Source organism: Liolophura sinensis, chromosome 4, assembly GCF_032854445.1.
Source record: "Liolophura sinensis isolate JHLJ2023 chromosome 4, CUHK_Ljap_v2, whole genome shotgun sequence".
NCBI classification, from domain to species: Eukaryota; Metazoa; Mollusca; class Polyplacophora; order Chitonida; family Chitonidae; genus Liolophura; species Liolophura sinensis.
In genome coordinates, this window is record NC_088298.1 from 21,781,677 (window position 1) to 21,804,187 (window position 22,511).

General features: G+C 37.3%; 1 protein-coding gene across 1 annotated transcript in view; it reads right to left on the bottom strand.

Annotated features, from left to right (window-relative positions):
• Positions 1-19,604, bottom strand: part of LOC135464519 (potassium voltage-gated channel subfamily H member 8-like) — a 162,128-nt gene extending 142,524 nt beyond the window's left edge. The window contains exon 1 of the mRNA XM_064741944.1: positions 19,488-19,604. Coding sequence (XP_064598014.1) covers positions 19,488-19,563 — 76 coding nt within the window. The 5' untranslated portion in view covers positions 19,564-19,604. The remainder of the gene's footprint in view (positions 1-19,487) is intronic.
• Between the last annotated feature and the right edge of the window lie 2,907 nt (positions 19,605-22,511).

Sequence of the window (22,511 nt, forward strand, 5' to 3'; positions counted from 1 at the left end):
ATATTTCATTTGCAATTAGCTTCCTGGTGAAATTTTCTGCATTTATTTTAATGCAAGACTCCAAAACAATTCAATATGGCTGTACGCCTTTAAACGTGTCTAATTGTTCACTTCCAGCCAAACAATTATCCATGAATTATCAAGGAGGGATTAAATCCCCATACATGATGAAAATTACAAGACAACTGATTGAGCACTGCATCTACCCCCCCCCCTCCCCCAACACACACACACAAACCACACACCCCAGGGTCAGCTCACGTGTAATCTTCCATTTGTCCAAAATTCCAGCCTAAGGACTGATTAAGCCAAGCTAAAAAAAATTTTACAACCGACTATAGGCAAATATATACTGTAATTCTTCAACCTTTTTGCTCGTTTGCAAAATGTTTATTTAAGCATAGGTCTGCTTTCCGAAAGCATTTAAGTCTCTGAAAGCAAGAAATTTGATGAAAATTTGATTTTTCTTGAAAATTAAACCATCACGTTTCTGTTCAATTCATATTTAAGTGTAAGTCATACTGATTAGTTTGGATGTCTAAAAGCTTTCCACACCCAAAAAGGTCTTAGATAAAACGCCAATAAAGTTCGAAGCTGACGGTTCACGCACATGATTCATTACACATATTAACACACATAATCCTACTCAAAACCCAGTCGTAACAATTGTAACGTCCTCGCAAAAAAACAGTAAACCCGATGAACTCGTCTGTGCAAAGCTGTTGAAAACCTAGCCTGTGATCCTCATTAGTTTAACAAAGGTTGTCAGATAGAGCTGTCAGATCAGCATCTCCTAACACGCATTTCCCAGCGTAAAAAAAAAAAAACAGCACGTTTTTACATTATCATCACACCTGGTAAACACATCATCAGGGGGCAGGGTTAAAAAAAAAATTCCTGTAGAGCAACGCTGAAAACATTTGCCTTTCTGTTGGCTTCCCGCTTCAATACTTGGTCAAATTTAGACACTGCAATATTCCAGAAAAAGATCTTTTGTACAGCCCCAAAGCCAGGAGAAAGAGCTTTCAGACTTTAAATTTGTCAGAAGGAGGTGTTGCTTTCACGTAATTAAGCCACTTAAGAGTAGCAACAAAAAGAGCATGGCGGTTCCAACTTGAATAATTGTGCTCAAACATTTCAAAAACTCGAAGGTCAACACTTTCTCTTCCGAATACATCTTAGGTGTAAAATCCTTTAAGTCAATCGAGCATTAATGGGAAACCTGAAGATAGAACATTCAGCCTAACCGTGTCCTGGCCAATCAGGTCCCTGGTTCAAATTAAGTTCTGTCTGATGTGTCTGCGGCTTTATCTCAAGACCGACGCTTAATAGTCAAATTATAACTCATGAAGGTCGGTGGTTTATTCGATCATCCATATCAGCTCAAGTATTCTCCACTCCTGGTAAAGTTTGACTGTTGATAGTCAGAAATTCTGGAGTAGAGTGTTTGGTGCTAATCTAATAAATAAATAAATACATAAATGTTAACAATGTCTAACTTGGTATTTATAGCCAACTATGATACAAGGCAAAAGCTGGAACCAGACTAATTAATTTTTAGGAATATCCTTAAAAAAATTGAAAGTCAGACACTGCATTAGTTTTTTTTCTTTATTTTTTCAAACAAAACAATATTTTGATATTGATACCCATCACGATCATTGTTTCAGTTTAAATCATGCTTCAATGACATCAAGATACGGCTTAAGTCTTTCTTGCTTTTACGTGTAAATTTAATGCATGTCCAGTTTTTTAGTCAATTAAACAAAAAGCATTTTAAATTGAGCATTGAATTTAGTTAATTTATTTACAGCCTCCTTACATTTGCATTTCATTCCATTAATTTGGTGGAGAACACTATAAGCCTTTTAAGTCTCATTCGATTTTTCACAGACGGTCATTTATCATTTGTTTTCTTTTTAAATAAGATTAATACAGCATCATTCAATTCTCCAATTACTTTCTGAAACATCACAAAAATTTCTAATAAATGTAATGTAATCACATGCACACATCATTAATCTTTTCAAAATTTCTTTTCATAACTGCTACAATTAACAATGATGTCATTAACGAACTGCTGGTCTAACTGTAGACATACAAAATGAGTTGATAACATAAGGCAATCATGTTTTAATATAAATGTTAAGATTAATTATGATTAATATATAATACAATTGTATTTAATTTCAATTTTTTCTGTGACCATTTTAACATTTCAAAAAATTAGAAGAACCACTGATTAAAATCATGCAATGAACAACTAAAAACACAATACATAAATTCTGTGAACAGATGTTGAAACAATTTTAAATATTTTGCATGTATACTTAATTTTTACTGAAATGTCAAACATATACACAGCTGCTCACACATAGTGATTTCACATGTTACAGGTATGTGCTTTTTTTTCTAAAAAGTACTTTAAATACTTTGTACAAAATTTTTCTATTCACCTAATTGACAGCGTCAGATTACCATGTATTATACAGGGCTTTATAATGGCCTTTTCACAATCACAATGCTACCCTGGAAAAGCAGCCAGCTATGATTATACATACTGACAGAGAATTAAGTAAAGTAAAATAAGAACTTGAGACAAAGTAGGTGCAAAGACAACGTTCATTCATTTTTTAATTCGGCACACTGTTTCAAGTTAACTTTAATTTTTCAGAGCAAATTGTTTAACGATGGATATGAAGAAGAAGTAATATTAAGTCATACAATACACAGAGAGAAATTTGAAGACATGGCCTTTTGCCCCTTGTTTGGCAGATTGGACGCTGATGCTGAAAATTGCTACAACATGACATTTTCCTAATTCCTCAACCTTTTCCCATATGAAAGAGCAACTTTTAATAGAATTTATGCACATTTTGTAAGTTGACACTGGCAACTACAGTAGTTGGATTGGCCACTTTCAGGGCTTAACAAAAAGTATAATTTTATCAGTATACAAAAAATAATACCTTTACAATATGATTGAGAAGACACCTTGCAAACATGCGAAAAAATTGACGAATTACAGTAGGTGCCTTTAGGTAGCGTCAGGGCTGGGTTCCTTGACAGCTAGCTAGATTCCAGATTCCGTTTACAGCCAATATACTGAAGGCAGCAAATCAATACATCTGACCAGACTGTCAAATCAATGCTCTGAGGCCGATGCCATGAGCAAGCAGTAGACCAGAAACATTTGCGATTTCAATGCGAAACACCTCAGCTGTTTGGAAATATACTGATTCCATTGATCATTAACTGTACAAAGAGTGTGTCTTAGCCGGCTTATGATTCATCCAACGCAGCGGTCTGTTCCTGTCGCGCAGGAAGTCTTTTGAACAACCTCGCTTCGGTAACAATGTCGAATTATAGAAAACGTCTTGGGCAGATGTCAGTTTCAGGGCATCTTTTGATTGGTGGAAATAAGACTTAATAATAAGGTGTGTTGTGTTTACGAAGGGGAATTAATCGACTTTGAGAGTGGATTTTCCAACCTAGCCACTTGATTGTCGTGGAAATCCGCAATGTATCAAGTTCAGCTATAAGTCTGTGGGATTTATATACAAGTACACACAAAAGATGGTCGGTAAATCACTCAGAATCCCTGAACGCAGCCAAGCCTCAACGATATAACATCAATGCCCTTGCGTTCACCCAGCGATTCTCTGCCAAAGCGACTTACATCGTGGATATGCTGTGGTCTGATGAATCGACAGGCCGTCACTGCCGTGGACAGTAGCACTGGCTTTGTTCAAAGGCTTAATCGTCTCTGGCCATGCCGAGAATCCGATTAAGCTCATCCTATTTGTCGCGTTGAAAAGCTCAAGGCTCTGACGCACTATGTGACCTTCATCTGAACAGGTGTCAGGCAGAACAAAGCCAGTCCACGCCTGACACATGGACGGGCTTATTTTCACATCCCTAATTGTTTCTAATGACTCATGACAATCGGTATCACAGTGCCGAGCTGGCAAGTTGAACTATTTAGGGCTCCTCTCCATTTCAAACACTTCCACTTGTGCATCTTCCTTTAATAGCAGAAGGAACACCAGGAATAGCAACAGGTACAAGAATAGCTCTGCAATTAAGAGATTAACAATATGTCTAGGGTCCTACATTTCTATTCACGCTTCCGGAATCTTTTCTGATTCATCCTCAAGTTAAATGCTAACAAGCTGGGGACGGGCAGAGAGACACACATTAACTATTACTGAGAAGATCACTCAATTAGATACAGTTTACAATACGCTATAAACATCCATGGGTATTTTTGATTTAATTAAAACTACATTAACTAAGGTAACAGTTTTATAATCAGAAAAAGACTCTTTCAAATTTAGACAAAATTTAGTTAAAATCAAACATTAAATGATAAAAAAATGGCTATAATTAGGACAAAGTTAGACAAAATAAAGCGCAGCTAACAAATGAACTAACTCCAAGACTGGAAATAAGTTTTTAAGTCGAGGCAGGAAGTAATATGGCACAGTTTCCAGCTATTCACATTGTCAAACAAGTTACAATGTTCTTTAGGTGATAGTTTTGTCCTGTACCAAACACTTGGCCCCTGTCAAAATACTATTTGATGCAGGAGTCAATGCCCCACTTCTGCTTTTTATTTCCAGGCCGGAAATCTAATATATATATATATATATATATAAACTTTCGCCCTTGACAAAGCTGCTCATTTTTCTTGATTATGGGAATTCTGTCGATTTTAGAAAGGTGCTTTGAGAGGGTAGAATGATATCCCACAGGGAAGATGTATATATTAGCACCCAGGACATTTATTTGCCTCCAAAAATGCCCTTTTGTGGTCAAATTTTAAATCATGTAGAGTATGCTACATGTACTGCACATCAAATGCAGATGATTGCACTAAACACTAGGAGTCCCGGTTTCAAGCATGTCCAGAGTGACCATGGGTTCAAGAGTGATCACTGACGTTAAGAATGGCCTTAAGCTGACTTCAAGAGAGATCTGGCTTCAACTCATGAGAAATCTGGCTCAATTCAAAAGAGGTGAGGCCTCAAGAGAGACCTGGCTGCAATATAGATCTGGCTTCAAGAGAGGTCCGGCTTTAGAGGACACCTGGCTTCAAAAGAGACTTGGCTTTAAGAATGGCCTGGTTTCATGAGAAATCTGGCCGAGACATAGTCTGGCTTCAAGAGACCTGGCTTTAAGAATAACCTGGTTTGAAGAAAAATCTGACTTTAAGAGACATCTGGCCTCAAAGGAGACGTGTTCAAAAGAGACCTCGCTTTAAAAACGCCCTGGTTTCATGAGAAATCTGGCTAAAAGAGAGTCTGTCTTCAAGAAAAATCTGACTTTAAAAGAGACATCTTGCTTCAAGAGAGATTTCGCTTCAAGAGAGACCTGGCTTCAGTTTAAGAATGACCTGGTTTAAAGAGAAATCTAGCTAAAAGAGAGTCTGGCTTCAAGAGAGATCTGGGTTCAAAGGAAACCTGGCCTCAAAGGAAACCTGGCCCCAAAGGAGACCTGGCTTTAAGAATGACATGGTTTCATGAGAAATCTGAGAGTTTGGCTTCAACAAAAATCTGGCTTCAACAGAGATCTGCAAATTACTGACAATTACCACTGCAATGTGTACACACAAAAATATGACAAACATTACAGACTTAATTAGGGTGTAAATTACAAACAAGTTAGATTCATGAAACCTGGCTAGTAGGATCATTAGAGTCGGAAAACAGTTATACGATATAAACCACAAATTGTTGTGTTAATTCTTATATAAGGTCAAGTTTGCTATAAAATCACTTGGCATTAAGTCAACAACTAGTTATTAGGGCAACCAAGCCTCACTAAAAACCTCGCTACAACAACAAAAAAAACTTGAACAGTGCCAAAAATAGAGAAATAATGAATAATTCAATTCTGGTTAAAAGTCTGGTTCATGAATACTATCTTTCATAAATAACTCCGGAGAAACGACAACGTGTTGGAATTTCCCAATACACGATCGATGCCGTTGTTTTATGAGTAATACAAATAGACTTGAGAATGGCACATATTTGCGCGGTGAATTGGCTTCAATGTGTGGTATATGGGACAGTGAATTATTGTGAAATATAGCAAAAAAAAAACCAGCACATCTCGCACACAATTGTGGTTGTACAAAGTTCGCAGTGAGATAGAAGAGATCAAATCCATTAAAAACATGTATCTGTGAGTAGGGGCAGAAAAAAAAAACAAAGAAAAAAAATATAACCCACCCGGTATTATTGATGAGCTGTTAATCCGAGCCCAAGGAGAATACCCGGACGAAACGCTTCAATTGGTTTTTCACGACAACTCTCGCCTCGTACAAATATTTACAGCCATTTAATTCTGTGGTGCGTTTGTTGTCAGTGCTCAAAACAAAAAAAACGGTCCATGAGGCACTCAGCATTGCTTGACAGCTCATCTTTGGCGACGTGTTTCGCCCTGCGAGTTTTAATATCGGAGGGTGTTACGTTTCCGAGTCAGAGCAAACAGTTGTGACTATCTCTGAGTCGGACGTCTGACCACCACGAACATATACGACCAAGCCCTAGGGAAAATATACGTGTGTGATGTTTGTATAGCATTATGTACTCGAAACGATAATGGACACTCTACCTCAGTTTAACAACAGACCCCAATGGCAAATGTTTCAATGCCATTAAAAGCACAAAAACGTAAAATCTGCGATCTTGGAATTTTCTTAATAGCCATGTTGTGAACAGCGCAATAAGTATATAGTGCTAGTAGGTTTGAAGGTAACTAGGGTGTAATTTATTTACTTATTTATTTATTTAATTTGTTGTTTAACATTATACTCAAGAAATTTTCTCTCACATGATGGCGATCAGCTTTATGGGTGGAAAATCGGAGTGCCTCCCATAAACCACCAACCTTTGGCAAGTTGTTGACGAACTTGTCCACATGTGACATACCAATACGCCACACTTATAACATAGGTGGCATTAGGGCAATTGGTCTTCAATGGTTAGTAATACAGCTAAGTTACAGGCATGCCAGTTCTGTTAACTATAAATTCAGGCCCCACAACAAGTATACTGCTTCTCAAAGTTTCCTTTTAGATCTGCATGACGTCTTCAGCATACTATTAGAGTGAGGCAGCACAATCAATTTAATGAGATATAAAATTTTAAACAATAAAGAACATTTGATAATCTATGTACACATGTATCTTTAAATTTAGCGTTAATGTAACGTTAACAAAGACGTATAGAATGTGGATCAATTTACCCCTACCTTGGGGTCTACCTGACCATATAATTAAGTAGTCAACGATGCTTTTAGCTGTTTCAACATTGTAACATTCGTTGAATACCATTTCGTTATCTGACACTTGCAAGGTTGGTTTATATCACTTTGCTTTCTTCACCCAAAAAAGTGACCCTCATTGCATAATTACCTGAAAAGTTCTCGAAGATGGTGTTACACAACTATCCAATAAATAAATAAATGTAGAAGTCAATATGAAAATGTCGTAACATATATATCTCCACATTTGAACTGCATTTTGGGCGAAAGTTGTGGATATTTCAGACTGAAATCAAAAATATAATGGTCTTTAAGATTCTTTAGTATACATATATCCCACCATTTCAAACCATTTAGACAAAATCTGATTTTGATAACTACATACCTATAACAGTCAGCTGATATCAAAAAACAGAATATCATTTGTGATATCATTACACATAACACAGCACAACCAGTATTTATCAACTCGACCAAACATTCGATCATCACTGATGGTGATTTCACCCGGTGAATATCACTATCAGATAAGTACGACGCTAAACCGCAAGCATTCATTCATTTCATCACGATCAGACAGTGTTATGTTTCAGTCTGGACAAACACTGTAACTATGGTGGATTTTGGGAATGCCGTGTAATTGTAGACGAACTCTAGGAAAATGTAGATGGCGCAGTACTTCCATCACATTACCAATAATAAACACCACCCCAGCAGAGCAAATGAATACACAGTCTGTCTGCCACATGGAGTACCTGAGAGACAACATTATAATGGACCCAATCCCTAATGTGTCAGGGTTACCCCAAACTGTGGTTTCGAGATCAATTTACCTGTGTCTGTTTCTCCATATTTCGAATATATTGCTTTTCACATAAAGTCTGACTTTTTGCAAGTGACACAGTTTTTCATCACTCCGTACAAAATCAATAATGCGCATAATTAAGGTGCATGAGGCAACAATATTATTTTGATAGACTATACATAATCAAAATTTAGTAAGGGTGAATAGGGGAGTTTCAAGTACATTGTAGCTCTTTTGTCGTGAAAGGTAAGAACAGTAACACTGTACTAGTTATGTGACATGAAAAATGTATGGTAACTTTTGTTGACATTAATTTACCTATCACCTATCTCACTCTTTTCCAGAGGCACAACTGACAACTCTTTCATTTAGGAACATCTCAAGTTCACAAATGATCAGATTCTCAGTTTTCTCCACTAATCGTCTACTCTAAATGACTTTTAATTCGTCGTCATATGACTGAGAGATTGTTAAGTACAACGTTAAACCCCATGCATTCACTCACTCACTAAATGACTTTTAATGACACTTTTTTCAGACGCTCATAGTGAATGTGATCAACAACACTTGCCGAAAATTTGTGACAGGTCACCTGATACAGCTGGACTTTTTCTACCTTTATCTATGACAGTTCATCAGTTCGAACACGAAACTCTCCTATTAAGTACATGCCGTCAACTCCACCAATTGATGAGTATACACTGGGTAATGGGCAACTCATAAAACCCCTTCCCGCCTGCATCAAGACGGTCCAAAACTGTGAACTCATTTGTTCTTTCCTTTATTACGTCACATTTATCTATGTATTGTGTGCTCATTGAACATTCATGTAGTACACACGCACTGCAACGCCACGGAAGAAAGCTATGCGTTCTGTTGTCATTTCAGCCTTTTGTGTAACTCGTCCTCGAGTCTCCAATTCCAGACATAATAGGCATGTGTATGTTGACCTTCATAAATTGTACCTTAATTCCTCAACCTTTTGAAAACCGACAAAGCAACTTTCAGTGCAGTTTTATGCACATTTTAGATTTGATTTTGGAAACAAAACTACATTGATTGGATTGGCCAATTTCAGAGCTTCATGAAAACTATTATTTTATCTAAGTCAACACAGAATAATGTCTTCAGAATACACTCACAAACACACTTTGCAAACAGGCGAAAAGACTGAAGAATTACACAGGCTTGGCTAAAGCTAACGTCGCATACGCTGAGCAGTACTGAATCTCCCTACTCCAGCACATAAATTCTAAGAAAAATAAACTGGCTTAATATATACATCAGACTAAAGATTAAGAACCTGCTGCTTCCACCTCACATTTTCTTTTTCATCACTGTGATCTTCACTATCCAAATATTCCATCTACAAAGTTGATGATATCTGATAATCAGCCATCTTTCATCTGCCTAGCTTAATTAGTAGGTGCTACAGGCTGAATAAAAAAAAGAGATGAAATGAAAAAAATGACAAACATATTACATTATTGGTGCTGCCATTCTCTGTAAAAAAAATTCAAGCACATTTTAAATGCTCAAATATATCTATTTAAGAAGGAAAACACATTTTGGTGTTCGGGGGGGGGGGATTTCATGTCTACTTTCACATGATCAAGAAAAAACTAAGTATCTTACCACTTAAAAACTGGGTCTTCTTGTTTGAATTCCTTGTTTTTCTTTTAGAAACTTTCTTCTTGGCAAACAAACATATATTGCCCTTCCTAGGATAATTTACTGATAAAATACAAATATCCAGACAAACACAAAAGCAAAATTTTTGACAGGTAATTGAGGGCCTGAAAGAAGAAGCTTTAAAAATATGTCGTTTTTTTATTCTAATTTTTTCCTGGAAGTATATTACCTCAGGAAATTCGAAGCAAAACAAAAAAATTTTACTTTTCAATGAGAAAAAAACTAGAAACAGAACAGAAATGTCACCACCTAAACACACGTAAAAGGAGCTTTAAGTAGCTATACACCCATAAAGCCTAAAGGAAATATTTGCCCGTTACCACTGGATGAATTCCATTGGCAATGTGTAGATCACTGATCCAAACCACACTGACTTTTTTTTTTCTTCTTTACTTTTTTTTCTTCTTGTAGCGCTTTGCTAACTATGGCGCACAGTGCACAAACACGCACAGCCTTTGGTACAACACCCACAAATCCACCCTGAACATTTTTCCCTTTTGTTGAATCATTAACGATCGTTTCTTTTCATCCTCGCAAAACAGTCGCATGGTATTTCCCAGAAGCCCTCGAAACAACAATAACCGTTTCCTTTGTTGTCTCGCGAGGTCTGAAAAGCCAATACCAATCAGGCACGTCTTGATAGCCCACAATTACTGTTGTTCAATAAAAAGTTCGCTGCATCGCAAAAAAAAAAAGGAAAGGATTCAATATGAGATTCCAATGAGCCAGACAAGAAAAAAAAAAAAACAAAAAACAAATATCCCTACATAAGAAGCAGAAGTTGTTTATGAGCCAGAATACCTCACTTGAACCCTTTCATTTCATAGATATCGTAATTTATTGTCAGTGAATTTCTTTTAACAATGGACACTTACTGAAAACTGCACACACGCTTCACAAATATTATCAAAATGACATACAGCTGTAATCTTTGTTCAAGTTATTCTTTTCAGAATCTTTAAACAGCAAAATATCACTGAACTCAAAATGGAAACGATAAATGGTACTCATAGAAATGCTGTTGTATGAAAGGATGAGAAAAACATATAAACGACATTTTAGGTTCAGATATAACAACAATGTGCACAAAAAAATTGCAACAGCTGCGACATCACATAATAAGCGCATCATCTGGAACTACACGCCTCCTCGTTAAGCAAATACTGATTGCATTTCACCTAAAGTTTACCATTTTTGAAATGATGCAAATGATTAAATGATGATTCCGAGTGATTCATCCACTTTAATATTCTAATCAGATAACTTCAGTGTTGGCATCAAATGTCTTTGAAGACCTATATATATATATATATATATATATATATATATATATATATATATATATATACCAAGCTTTTTGGGCCTCCGTGGCTCAGTTGGTTAGCGCACTAGCACAGCATAAAGACCCAGGAGCCTCTCACCAATGCGATCACTGTGAGTTTAAGTCCAGCTCATGTTGGCTTCCTCTCCGGCCGTATGTGGGAAGGTCTGTCAGCACCTTGCGGATGGGCGTGGGTTCCCCCAGGCACTGTCCAGTTTCCTCCCACTATATTGTGGTCCATGTAAAAAGACAGGATGTCCAAAAATTGATCAATTAACAGACAGACCTGGGTGATCTACCAAGCTGCTTGTCTTGGCTACGTGTGAAACAAAATCAAATAAATAAATTGCAGTTTTCTATAAAATAATATTTATTTCAACTGACAAATCATAATAGTTGTGGGCTTATTAGGAACACTGCAATCTAAAACTGGGTTTACAAATTACACAGTCTTAAATCTTAATGTAAACAAATAGTCTCCACTAATCTGAAATAGTACCTGATATTACAATCATAAAATTTTAATGCCCAGAAAAAATGCAAAGCTAGTTGGCCTGGATTTTAGTATTACTCAAAAACCAATTACAGGAGAGAAAAAAGTCCCTAAAACCCCGGCACTTTAAAAAGGTAGAGGTTACTTATTCAGTTGAAGATCAATTAATTTCCCAGTGACCTGTTTTCTTAATCGTGTTCTGTTTTCTTTTTTCAGTTATTTTACACAAATGCCGCCAGAAAAATAGAACACTGCACTCTAAAGCAGTTGACCGATTTTCATTTTCTGACACCCAATAAAAAGAGATTTCGATGTAGGCCTACGCAACTTCACAAGCTGTCAAAGAAACTCTTGAAAAAAAATATATAAAGACTCACTTTATCTGAGTATCAGCAACCCCTATAAAAATATCCAGATGAAAATGCATTCTTCATCAATTTTCTTTTTTTTTTTTATTTTATTTCTACTTCAATCTCTACTACACATAGTACGTTCTGACAAACACTAACCAATCAAGCGTGCAAGCTCAGTGAAATTACCGCGGGTCGATCCTTATGGCGGTTTGCGTGTTTTGTTAGCATTACTTTTCATGGGACAATGACTCCAGTATGCAAATAGAATCTCTAAGGTATATATACGCAATAAAAACAGAGGTGATTGGTCCAGCTAGGATCATTCTCCCTCATTAAATAATGTGCCTGATTAATGAATGTGACAACATGCATAGTCGTCATTTTGATAATAATCCTTACAACCAAAGTGTGCATGGTTGCGAAAAAAAAAAAAAAAAAATATTCCCCGGTGAAAAAAATTAATTAATTTGTCCCTCTAATTGTCAGTTTGACTACAAAGCCATATTGACTAAGTCATCATAATGCGCTGTCGCCATGGTTACAACATACGACGTTTGATCAGGATATAACTGTAGTGGTTAGTCCTTTTATTCGCTTGGTGAGTTTTGGGTGTCAGATTTAATGCTGGAAATTACAAACCAGAGAACCAACTGGAACCAATCAATCCCATATATCCAGTATCAATCAAAGTGATCATACATGTGAAAGTGACTTCTAACCACTAACGCACAAAAGCAATTTTTTTTGTGTGTGTGTGTTTGTGAGCCAACAAAAGCAGCTATTTTTTTATAGCAATAAAGAGAGCCTCAGGAGATTATTCTGAGCATTAATTAATTTCCTTTTTTTATCTATACGTTCACTTGACAGAGGTGAAAAGCTGTACTAAGGTAGTCAAGCTTTCGGACAGGTAAATTCAAAGTTGTGGACACAGCCTAAAGAAAACCATGTGACTTTTTACAAATTGACTTTTTACACATGACAAATTAATAAAAATTCCAGATTATTAATTTTTTTATGGGCCCTTCGTGGTCAAGGGGGTTAGCGTGACAGTGTGACAACATGACCCAGGACCAATGCGGTCACTGTGAGTTCAAGTCCAGCTCATGCTGGCTTCCTCTCCAGGCGTAAGTGAGATTAAGGTCTGCCAGCAATTTGCAGATGGTCGTGGGTTTCCCACTTGTTCTTTCCGGTTTCCTCCAACCATAATGCTGGCTGCCGTGGTATAAGTGAAATATTCCTGAGAACTGCGAAAGAAGTACACCAATCAAATAAATAAATAAATGAATTGTTACTTGGCATATATACTACATTTTGGCATCGCAGTGTAGAACAAATGTTTCATCCCTTCAATGAGTCATTAACTCACAGGCTGGGGAACCATAAGGTGAATTGTACTTGTATATGCATGCTTGAATCCATTTTTTACTAAATAAAACTCAGTGGGCAAAATTTAATGTTTTGAGTCAAACTCATCAAAATGTTTTCAATCCAAAGAAAAAAATTTTTTTCTCTTCATGCCTTTCACATGTCTGATATAGCAGGGTATATGTCCCTTCACAGTATTTTACCCAACCATTATTTTTTTTTTTCTTGCAAGTTAACATTTAGGGAGGGGGGGGGGGGGGGTTCTTGGGTATGGTTTTTCATTGAATTTTCGTGATTAAGCTGTTTATCCAATGAAAAGGCAGAATATATGTTCACTGAGAGAGCCCTATTACACATGCACATCAGGTTTTAAGCTAGTCATCTTAGAATAAGGAAAATTTCAACCACCAAGACCATGAGCTGATCGATGGTCGTAACTATGGATTGCTCTCAGGTGATTCAGTGCTGACTTCATCTGATATAAAGGTCATGGGTTCAACACCTGAAGAGATCACAGCTCCAAAATTTTGACATGTAAATCTGCGCTTACAATGATCAACAGTGAAATTAACAAAATGAAAGACTGTTGTTCTTTTTCAAAAAAGCCTCTGATTTTACTACCATCATTTAATCTTAGATTTCATGACCTTCATAAAGTTTCAATGGAAGGTGAAACCTTAAACCACACAAACACATCACCATATTAGTTGACATGCCATCCTTATTCCCATACTTTAAGAAACAACCCTCTAAACTGGTCAATTAGAAGTTAGCACATTCAAAATTTACCTCCATAGCCAAACAATTATCATTGACTTCTAAATCATAGTCTAGGCTGCTCTCTTGCGCACAGATAAGTCTTCCTGCATCCAATGTATTTGGTCTGTGGGAAACAGGAAATCGGTATTTTTAAAAAAAACTGTCACAGCCTGAAGCACTCTCGAGCACAGTGGACTGAACATATCCTTGCCACATTAACTTAAAAACCTCTTTTTTCCAATCTAGCTATTATAGCTAACGGGAACCACAACAGCCCTTCTGATACCGCAACATAATCTGGCAAATATGCGTCATAAAGCTCTCGGAGGATTAGACGCTCTTCGACTAACGCGATTCGGCTCAGATAAACCTCCGGTCCGCATAACCTTCAGGAGACAGAGGTGCGGTACACCGCGACAGAGACGGATTAAATTCACACCTGCAAACAAATAAGCTACGATACCGGTGCACATCAGATGTGTCATAATCTTGAGTTCTGCGTACAATGATAGTATCGCGTTTCTTAAACAGTCATTACGATGTTGGGCGCATGACACATTTGCCTGATGTATGGCATATAATGATTAAGGAATGACCCACTTTCGGCGATAATCGCAGCATCAAATTGCATAAACAGCGGGTAGCAGCTGCAGGTAGGTTACATGCATGGGGAACAACCTGCACATGTCAATATCATGCATAACTAGCATTTGTTCCCTTAAATTTGATGCCCTAAGCTAAATATGTACAGCACATGCATGCACAGCTATATGCACACAAATCACCACACTAACAGCTGCCCTACGTGTGTACCAAATTTTTCAAAATTCAGCAATGATGCTGCTTTCCTGGAAGTTAAATCACAGGCTTAAACCTGTGAATGTCTGTCCCTTGACCAAGGCCTGAATCTAGCTCTTGTATAGTTATGCGCCTTACTTATATAGCTCTGACGACCATTGCCACTGAAAGATCTAAAGATCAATTAAGGCTAACCGCTTAACTGTGATCACAAAAAACTATGGAGGGGATTCGAGTTCAAACTCCTCTGGCATCCTAGGTAAAAACTGCATCATGTGACTGGTGAAAATGTTAGGCACCCTTTGTGGACATTAATTTACTAATCGCATACCTCACCATGTTCCAGAAGCACAAATGCCACCCTTTTCCCATGGGATCTCTTGAAGTTCACAAACGTTCAGCTGCTCAAATTTTCTCCATTGTTCGTCTAATCTAAATTACTTTTCGGGAACTTTCTTTCATTTGCCCATATTACAGTAAATGTGATCACTAATAGATGTCTAAGCCATCCCTACAGGTCACATGATACAGAAAGACTTTTTACCTTCAGCCATAAGAGTTCCAACTAGAAATTTCCCTACTGATCTGGCATCACCCACAGTAGTCCAAACTCAAAATGTCCGTGCACATCTCATTCTTCTGAAGCTAGTAATAATGTGGTCTCTAAGCTATCAAATTCATCTGACATTTTAACCGGTTCTTTGTTCCTGAAAGAAAATTCTAATAAAACAATTAAACTAATCAGAATTTTTTTTTTAAAATTGAAGACGACATTTTGAGTTAATACTTCAAATTGTGAGTGCTGTGAACCATTATAATAATGAGGTGTAATACTTAAGGCTTCACAGGCATTTATGTAGTGTTTATTCCTATTCCTTGGAGCTAGGATAAATTTTACGATAAAAGTTGCAGATCGGTCAATAAAAGCCCTTACATTCATGCCCGGCACAGCCTATTATTTTAAGCAATTCACTCAAAAAAAGCAACTGCAAAATACGGCAAGCAATCAATTCCAACTGTCAATAATCATTGCTGATGTCTACAATAAAATACATGAAGAATTCACAACAAAAAAAGGTCACAAAGTCTTTTTTTTGCCCTCTCTATTTCAAGCAGCATGTCAATGAATAATCCACATTCTGTCAGGATGAAAAGGAAATTACTTTAAGGAAGATTACAACAAATTTCTTGATAAAAGAGGACATGGTTCCACTTCCTGACATGATTAAGTTTAGTCGGATTCGTGAAGAAGCCTATACACCTCCAGCTAACACAATTTGTATCACGGAATGTTTAGCAATTCGCGACAAGCTTTAGAACCTCGACAACGTACTCAGTGTAACATCAGTAAAGCCTGAATTGACCCCAGCAAGGCAGCCACGCATATATTTATCTAAAAATCATTATCAATAAAAGGACGTAAACACAATTCTAGAGAAAAGCTACGTTACAACTGCTATCTGCATGGCTACACAACTGTAACAATAGTAAGCCTTCTACCAGGCCATGCCAATTTCTGTTTTGTTTTACAAGTCAGCCCTCTTGTGATATCCTCCTACCCAATGCATTCCATGCAAACCCAACAGAAATGATCCCCAAAATTCTGTTAAACTTTTTTTTTTTTTGCATGATGGCAATGAGATTTATTTTGCGAGGAAAAAAATGCCGGGGAACAAACTCACTCATATGTGGGTGGCTAGACCTGACATTGTGGTGAGAGCTAGTATATGTGCTGTATTTCCCCTTACAGTTTGGCCTGTAAAAATGCACATTTGGCCTGTAAAAATGCACACTTGGCCTGTAAAAATGCACATTCAGAATCACATAAAGGCCTTAAAATGGTATATTTCATGCCAATTTTTGTCAGGACTGTCTGATAAGAAATTAATCAAATTTCACAAAAAAAAAAAAAAATTCTTAAGTGGCCAAATAAGGTGGATGTAGAATCAATTAAATACGTCTTCAACAAAAAACTGTATAGAGACAATCTACGTTTCCTACAAATAAGATTACTTTGACTTTTATTTAATTTTTATTTGTACACCCTCAGAAAACTGAAGAATAATTTAAAAAATTGAGAAAAGATGCCAAAAGAATGAATGTGCAGATATTCATACAACCTAAGATGTTATATAATCCACACCACAACCACGGGTAACTGGAATAAACCACATTTCACAACCACTCCACAACCACGGGTAACTGGAGTACACCACATTTCACAATCACTCCACAACCACGGGTAACTGGAATAAACCACATTTCACAACCACTCCACAACCACGGGTAACTGGAATACACCACAATTCACATTCACACCACAACCATGGGTAACTGGAATACACCACAATTCACATTCACACCACAACCATGGGTAATGGGAATACACCACAATTCACATCCACACCACAACCACGGGTAACTGGAGTACACCACATTTCACATTTACACCACAACCACAGGTAACTGGAATACACCACAATTCACATTCACACCACAACCATGGGTAACGGGAATACACCACAATTCACATCCACTCCACAACCACGGGTAACTGGAATACACCACATTTCACATTCACACCACAACCACGAGTAACTGGAATACACCACATTTCACATTCACACCACAACCACGGGTAACAGGAATACACCACAATTCACATCCACTCCACAACCACGGGTAACTGGAATACACCACATTTCACAGCCACTCCACAACCACGGATAACACGAATATACATTTCACACGTACAGACAAAAAAATCTATGGTTTTCTTTCTCCTAAATTCTGAGAAATAAAACCTGAAATAAGCTAAAACACTCCAATGCTTAGAATATTGCCAAGTAATGTATTGCATACATTTGATTTAGCGACCCTGTTTAGAAAACATCTTTACACTCATCAATCTGTCAAAAATACATGAAAAAATGCAATACTTATACAATTAAGGTTCTGTAACAGAAAATAGACTTGACATTAGTTTGGTGTCTTTTTTTATATCAAAAAGCAAAAAGCGCATCATTATTCACAGCTTTTAAATATATAGCCAAGTGAACAATACATTGTATATATGTTGCCACGTGAACAATTCATTGTAGATATGCTGCCAAGTGAACAATACATTGTAGATATGTTGCCAAGTGAAAAATACACTGTAGATATGTCGCCAAGTGAACAATACATTATAGACATCAGCCAACCATGGGTCTGGGAAAAATGCATACTGCTCTCCAGAAATAAGTGCATTGACAGTCCCACATTTGATATATTCACAGCATAGCCTACTTGTATAGTATGATTAAATACACACTTTTGAAGTACTTCTTGTATATTTGATCTAATAATTTGCACGTTAAAAGTTCCTCTTGAGAGGGCTAAGCAAATTAAGAGATAAAGTACTCTTTTCCACTACCGCAACTTTTCAAATTTATTCCAACAAGACATCATCCTATACCTAGCTTAAAAAACATTTACTAACTCCTTTTCAAGATCAACTTTCGGGTTCAGACAAAATGGGCAACTTTGTCATGGACGAAATTTTAGGTTATGTACAGCAGCTTATTATTTTTATAAAATCAATAAGAGCCATAACAGAAGAATTTCATAAATGTTCTGAACATATCATGTAACAGCTGTTTCAGCCTCTGCAAAAAAAAAAACAAAATATAACATCAAAAAAAAAAAACAAAAAAAAACAAACAACAAACCACTATGCACAGTGTTTTCCCCGCAAGGGATCAGTCAGCTTCAAACTGTTGAAATGTCCATGACTATACATGATCCTGTGACAGCGGAGCGTAAATTGAATACACGGCAAAAAAAAACATCAAATTTTTGCTGTTCGAATGTCATTAAGCTCATTTCTTTTTATTACAATGACAACAACCACACAACTTCCTCCAATAAAAACCAGGAATCATGCTTGTAGCCCTCACATGTCACACGCCTTTGACAAAGCGAAGGATTCTGGGGGGTTTAATGACGCCGTTAGCCAGACCTTAGTTCCTGGACAAGACCTGTTTGTCAACGCTTCAGCAAACTGTGCACTTCCTAACATTTGTTAATGATTATTTTCTTGTCCTAGCCTGTAGGCTTAACTCCCAAAGAGGTGGAGGTGTGTGTAGGATGGGGGGGGGGGGGGGGGTGGTGGTGGCTGGGAGTGAGGGAGTCCGCTGTAGGACTATGTTTTGCCAGATCACAGGATATCATGTCAGGATAGAATTTTGCACCCCTTCTCCCGGGAACAGAAACCATCTTTGACATTTTCTTTCATAAGGAATATCTTACTTGATATAATGGCAAAATATCATAAATCATGTTTTGCACACTTTTCTATAAGAAACAACATGACCTTTTTATGACCTTTTCTAACATGTTACACGTACAATCAAAGCACACAATAAAACAATTCATAATGTATGGATCAGGGTGCCAATCTGAACTGCCTATTGACTTACATAAAATACAGCAACCTGTAACAACATTGTTAACCTTGAAAGCAATGATGTCTGAGCAAAAGTCACATTTCTTTAAAAACATTTCTGAAATAAGAACAAGACCTGAAATATTAAAAAATTATGACAAAAAATGACAACAACAGTTTAGCTGACAAAAAACCAATCTACTCACGTGTGCCATCAAATCTCGTTGCTATGGTATCCAAAAATGTGTTCTGGGGCGCCAAGAACCCGCGTCTTGACGGCATCTCACTTTTTGAGAATTTTGTCACACAATGTTACTCTCGATATATTCCAGCCATTTGACTGGCTAAAACTCTCCTCATTTTCTCCACAAGCGTTTAGTCTGAAATAAATAAAAGCAACAAAAAATTAGAATCAACATTTACTGAGTGATGAATAGTGGTTCAAATAGCTTTTTAATGAAGATGTTTACAAAATAATATATGGATGAACAAAAACTTGAACAATTTTTCTGCTCCCATACAGCATAGTTTGGGGCGGGGTGGGGGGGGGGGGGGGAGTGGGCGCTTCCCAAACAGTTTTTTTTACTTCTGTTCAGTCTGTGAAAGGCACTTCTGAAACAGATAATTATTCAGCCACCATGGGGGGCTTCAAAGGTGCTTCACAAACTTTTACTGCTGAGCAGCCTAGTAGAAGGTACATCAGAGGCACTCTACAAACTTGGGCAGTTTTTCCACTGCAGAAAGTGTAGCCTTAAATTGATCCCTAGAATAGAGCCAAAATTCAATTGATGATTATTTCCATGACAAAATCAATCAAACAATTATACTAAAAACAGTACATATATCAGGTGGGCGTAAAAAAATGGGCCGTACTTTGACACTCAATATATCTGAAACCCTCTTACGTCAGCTTCTAAAAAGTTACACACTAAAAAGCCATTAGGTCCTAAGTATACAGACCAAATTTCAATTTCAGCCTTTAAGGTTTCTGTTCATGGGACCAAAATCAAAATAGAGTCAAAAACGCATGTTTCAAACATTTCAAAATGGTGTTCTACCTTTTTGACTTGAAAAGGTGATCAATTCCTTTTCCACCACAGAGTAAACCATCTTGATTCAGCAAAACTTGTGCCTATCTGGCAGGATGGTTTCTCTAACACTAGAGCCACACATATTTTCCAGACGACACTTGACTGCGCACTCTACTCATAACACCTGACAGGTGATGCAATCTGGGTCACCGGAACATGCGTTTTTGAGCCTATGTTTTCATTTTAACCCTGTGTACAGACTACTCAAGCTATGACCTTGAAAACTGGTCAGTACATAAACTAAATTATGCCATTTGAATGTCTAAAGTTTGAAAGTATTTGACCAAAGGATAATTGAGCAATGCAGCATCAAAGTATGGCCCATTTTTTTATGCCCACCCGATATATATAACATTTCACCATACCACTTGTCCATGAAATGTGAACAAACCTGATCATTTCAAAACGAAGAAAACCATACTCCCTTTAAAATGTTGGGACTCACTACCTGCACATGGCAGTGTGAACATGTAAGCGATAGAATAGCAATACGAAGCAAAGTCTCTGTAAACAAGCAGTCACGCTACATGGGTTAGAAACTTGTCATGCATCTTTCATGATGGTGATTTCCATCACGTATGAAAGAAATCCGAACAAACGGATTCAGAGCTAGAAGACAAAAGTGGTACTGACAGAAATAGAAATTCAACAGCCTCATGCTACTCCACAGAGGCTTCATATTCACTCCATATGGACTTCATGTGCGCTCCAAAGAGGTTTCCTGAGTGCTTCAGAAGGGCTTCCTGTGCACCTCAGAAGGGCTTCCTGTGTGCTTCAGAGGGGATTCCAGGGCACTCCATGAAGTACTTTATGTGCACCATCAAGTTACTATTATATTACTATTATAAATACAAACGAAGGACCATATGCATTTTTTGGACGCCCTTCTGGAGCCCTTCCCTCTATCTCAGTGAGGTCAGATTTGGGGGCTTCAAAGGCCCTTCTACTGAAGCCTTGTTGAAGCAGGCACTTCATAGGTACTTGATTGGTGCTCTTTTTGGAGCTTGTTAAGACTCAAAGTGAGCCCTGCAATTAATGGTTTTTGACCATAAAGCGTTATCCATAAGTAATGCCTCTGTCAATCTATACCATCCCAATTCCTAAATGCATCTGAAAGAAGCCATAAAGCGCACGATAGAGCATGGTCAATCCAATAAATATCAGAAATTAATACTGATTACTGTTTGATACTGCAGTAGTCAGTCATAATATTTATTATTTAATTGGTGTTTTACTCCGTACCAAAGAATAGTTTCACTTATACGACAACAGATAACATTATGGTGGCAGGAAACCGAGCAAAGCCCGTGGGGAAATCCAAGATCATCTGCAGGCTGCTGGCTAACCTTCCCACACATTATGGCCGAAGAGGAAGTGAGAATGAGCTGGACTTGAGCTCATGGCGGGTACACTGATGAGAGGCTCAGAGGTCATTTTGCTGCGCTAGCACGCCATCAAGTCGGCCACAGAGGCCCTTTCTATCATCATAAATCAGCCACATGACAACAAATGAATAGAAGGGTGATGGGTGGAGGATTTGGGAACACCAAATCATTACATCTCACCAGGGACTTCAGTGAGATTATTCGGACAATATTATCTCTGTGACCTTTGTCATATGTACGTGATCAATCTGCAGAAAGAATGCAACTTCTATGTCAAAACAAAATATTTTTGTTCAAATAGGTTTTTTACATTGTATATTATTATATACTATATATAAATCAATCAAAAAATCACCATTTCTTCTTGGGGGGGGGGGGAGGGGCAAGCAGGCTAAGTAGTGCAATTTGTGAGAGCTTTGTCCCCAAAACACCCCACCCAAAATGTTATATTACTTTGCAGTAAATTAACAAACAGCATCATGAGAGTTCTAGACTTTTACCTGCTAAACTGTTACAGACAGCTGCACAAACATGTAAATCCCATCCAATACAATCATTAATCCATAATCCAGATAGCGTATCAATATATTGGTCACTATACCAGTATATATTCACAGAATAACTGTATCTAAATGTGTCCATCAACACCGGTTATACATGTGGGTATGTGTATGTATAACAAATTGAGTTTGTCATCTTTCTTCTATACTGTATATATATATATATATATATATATATATATATATATATATAT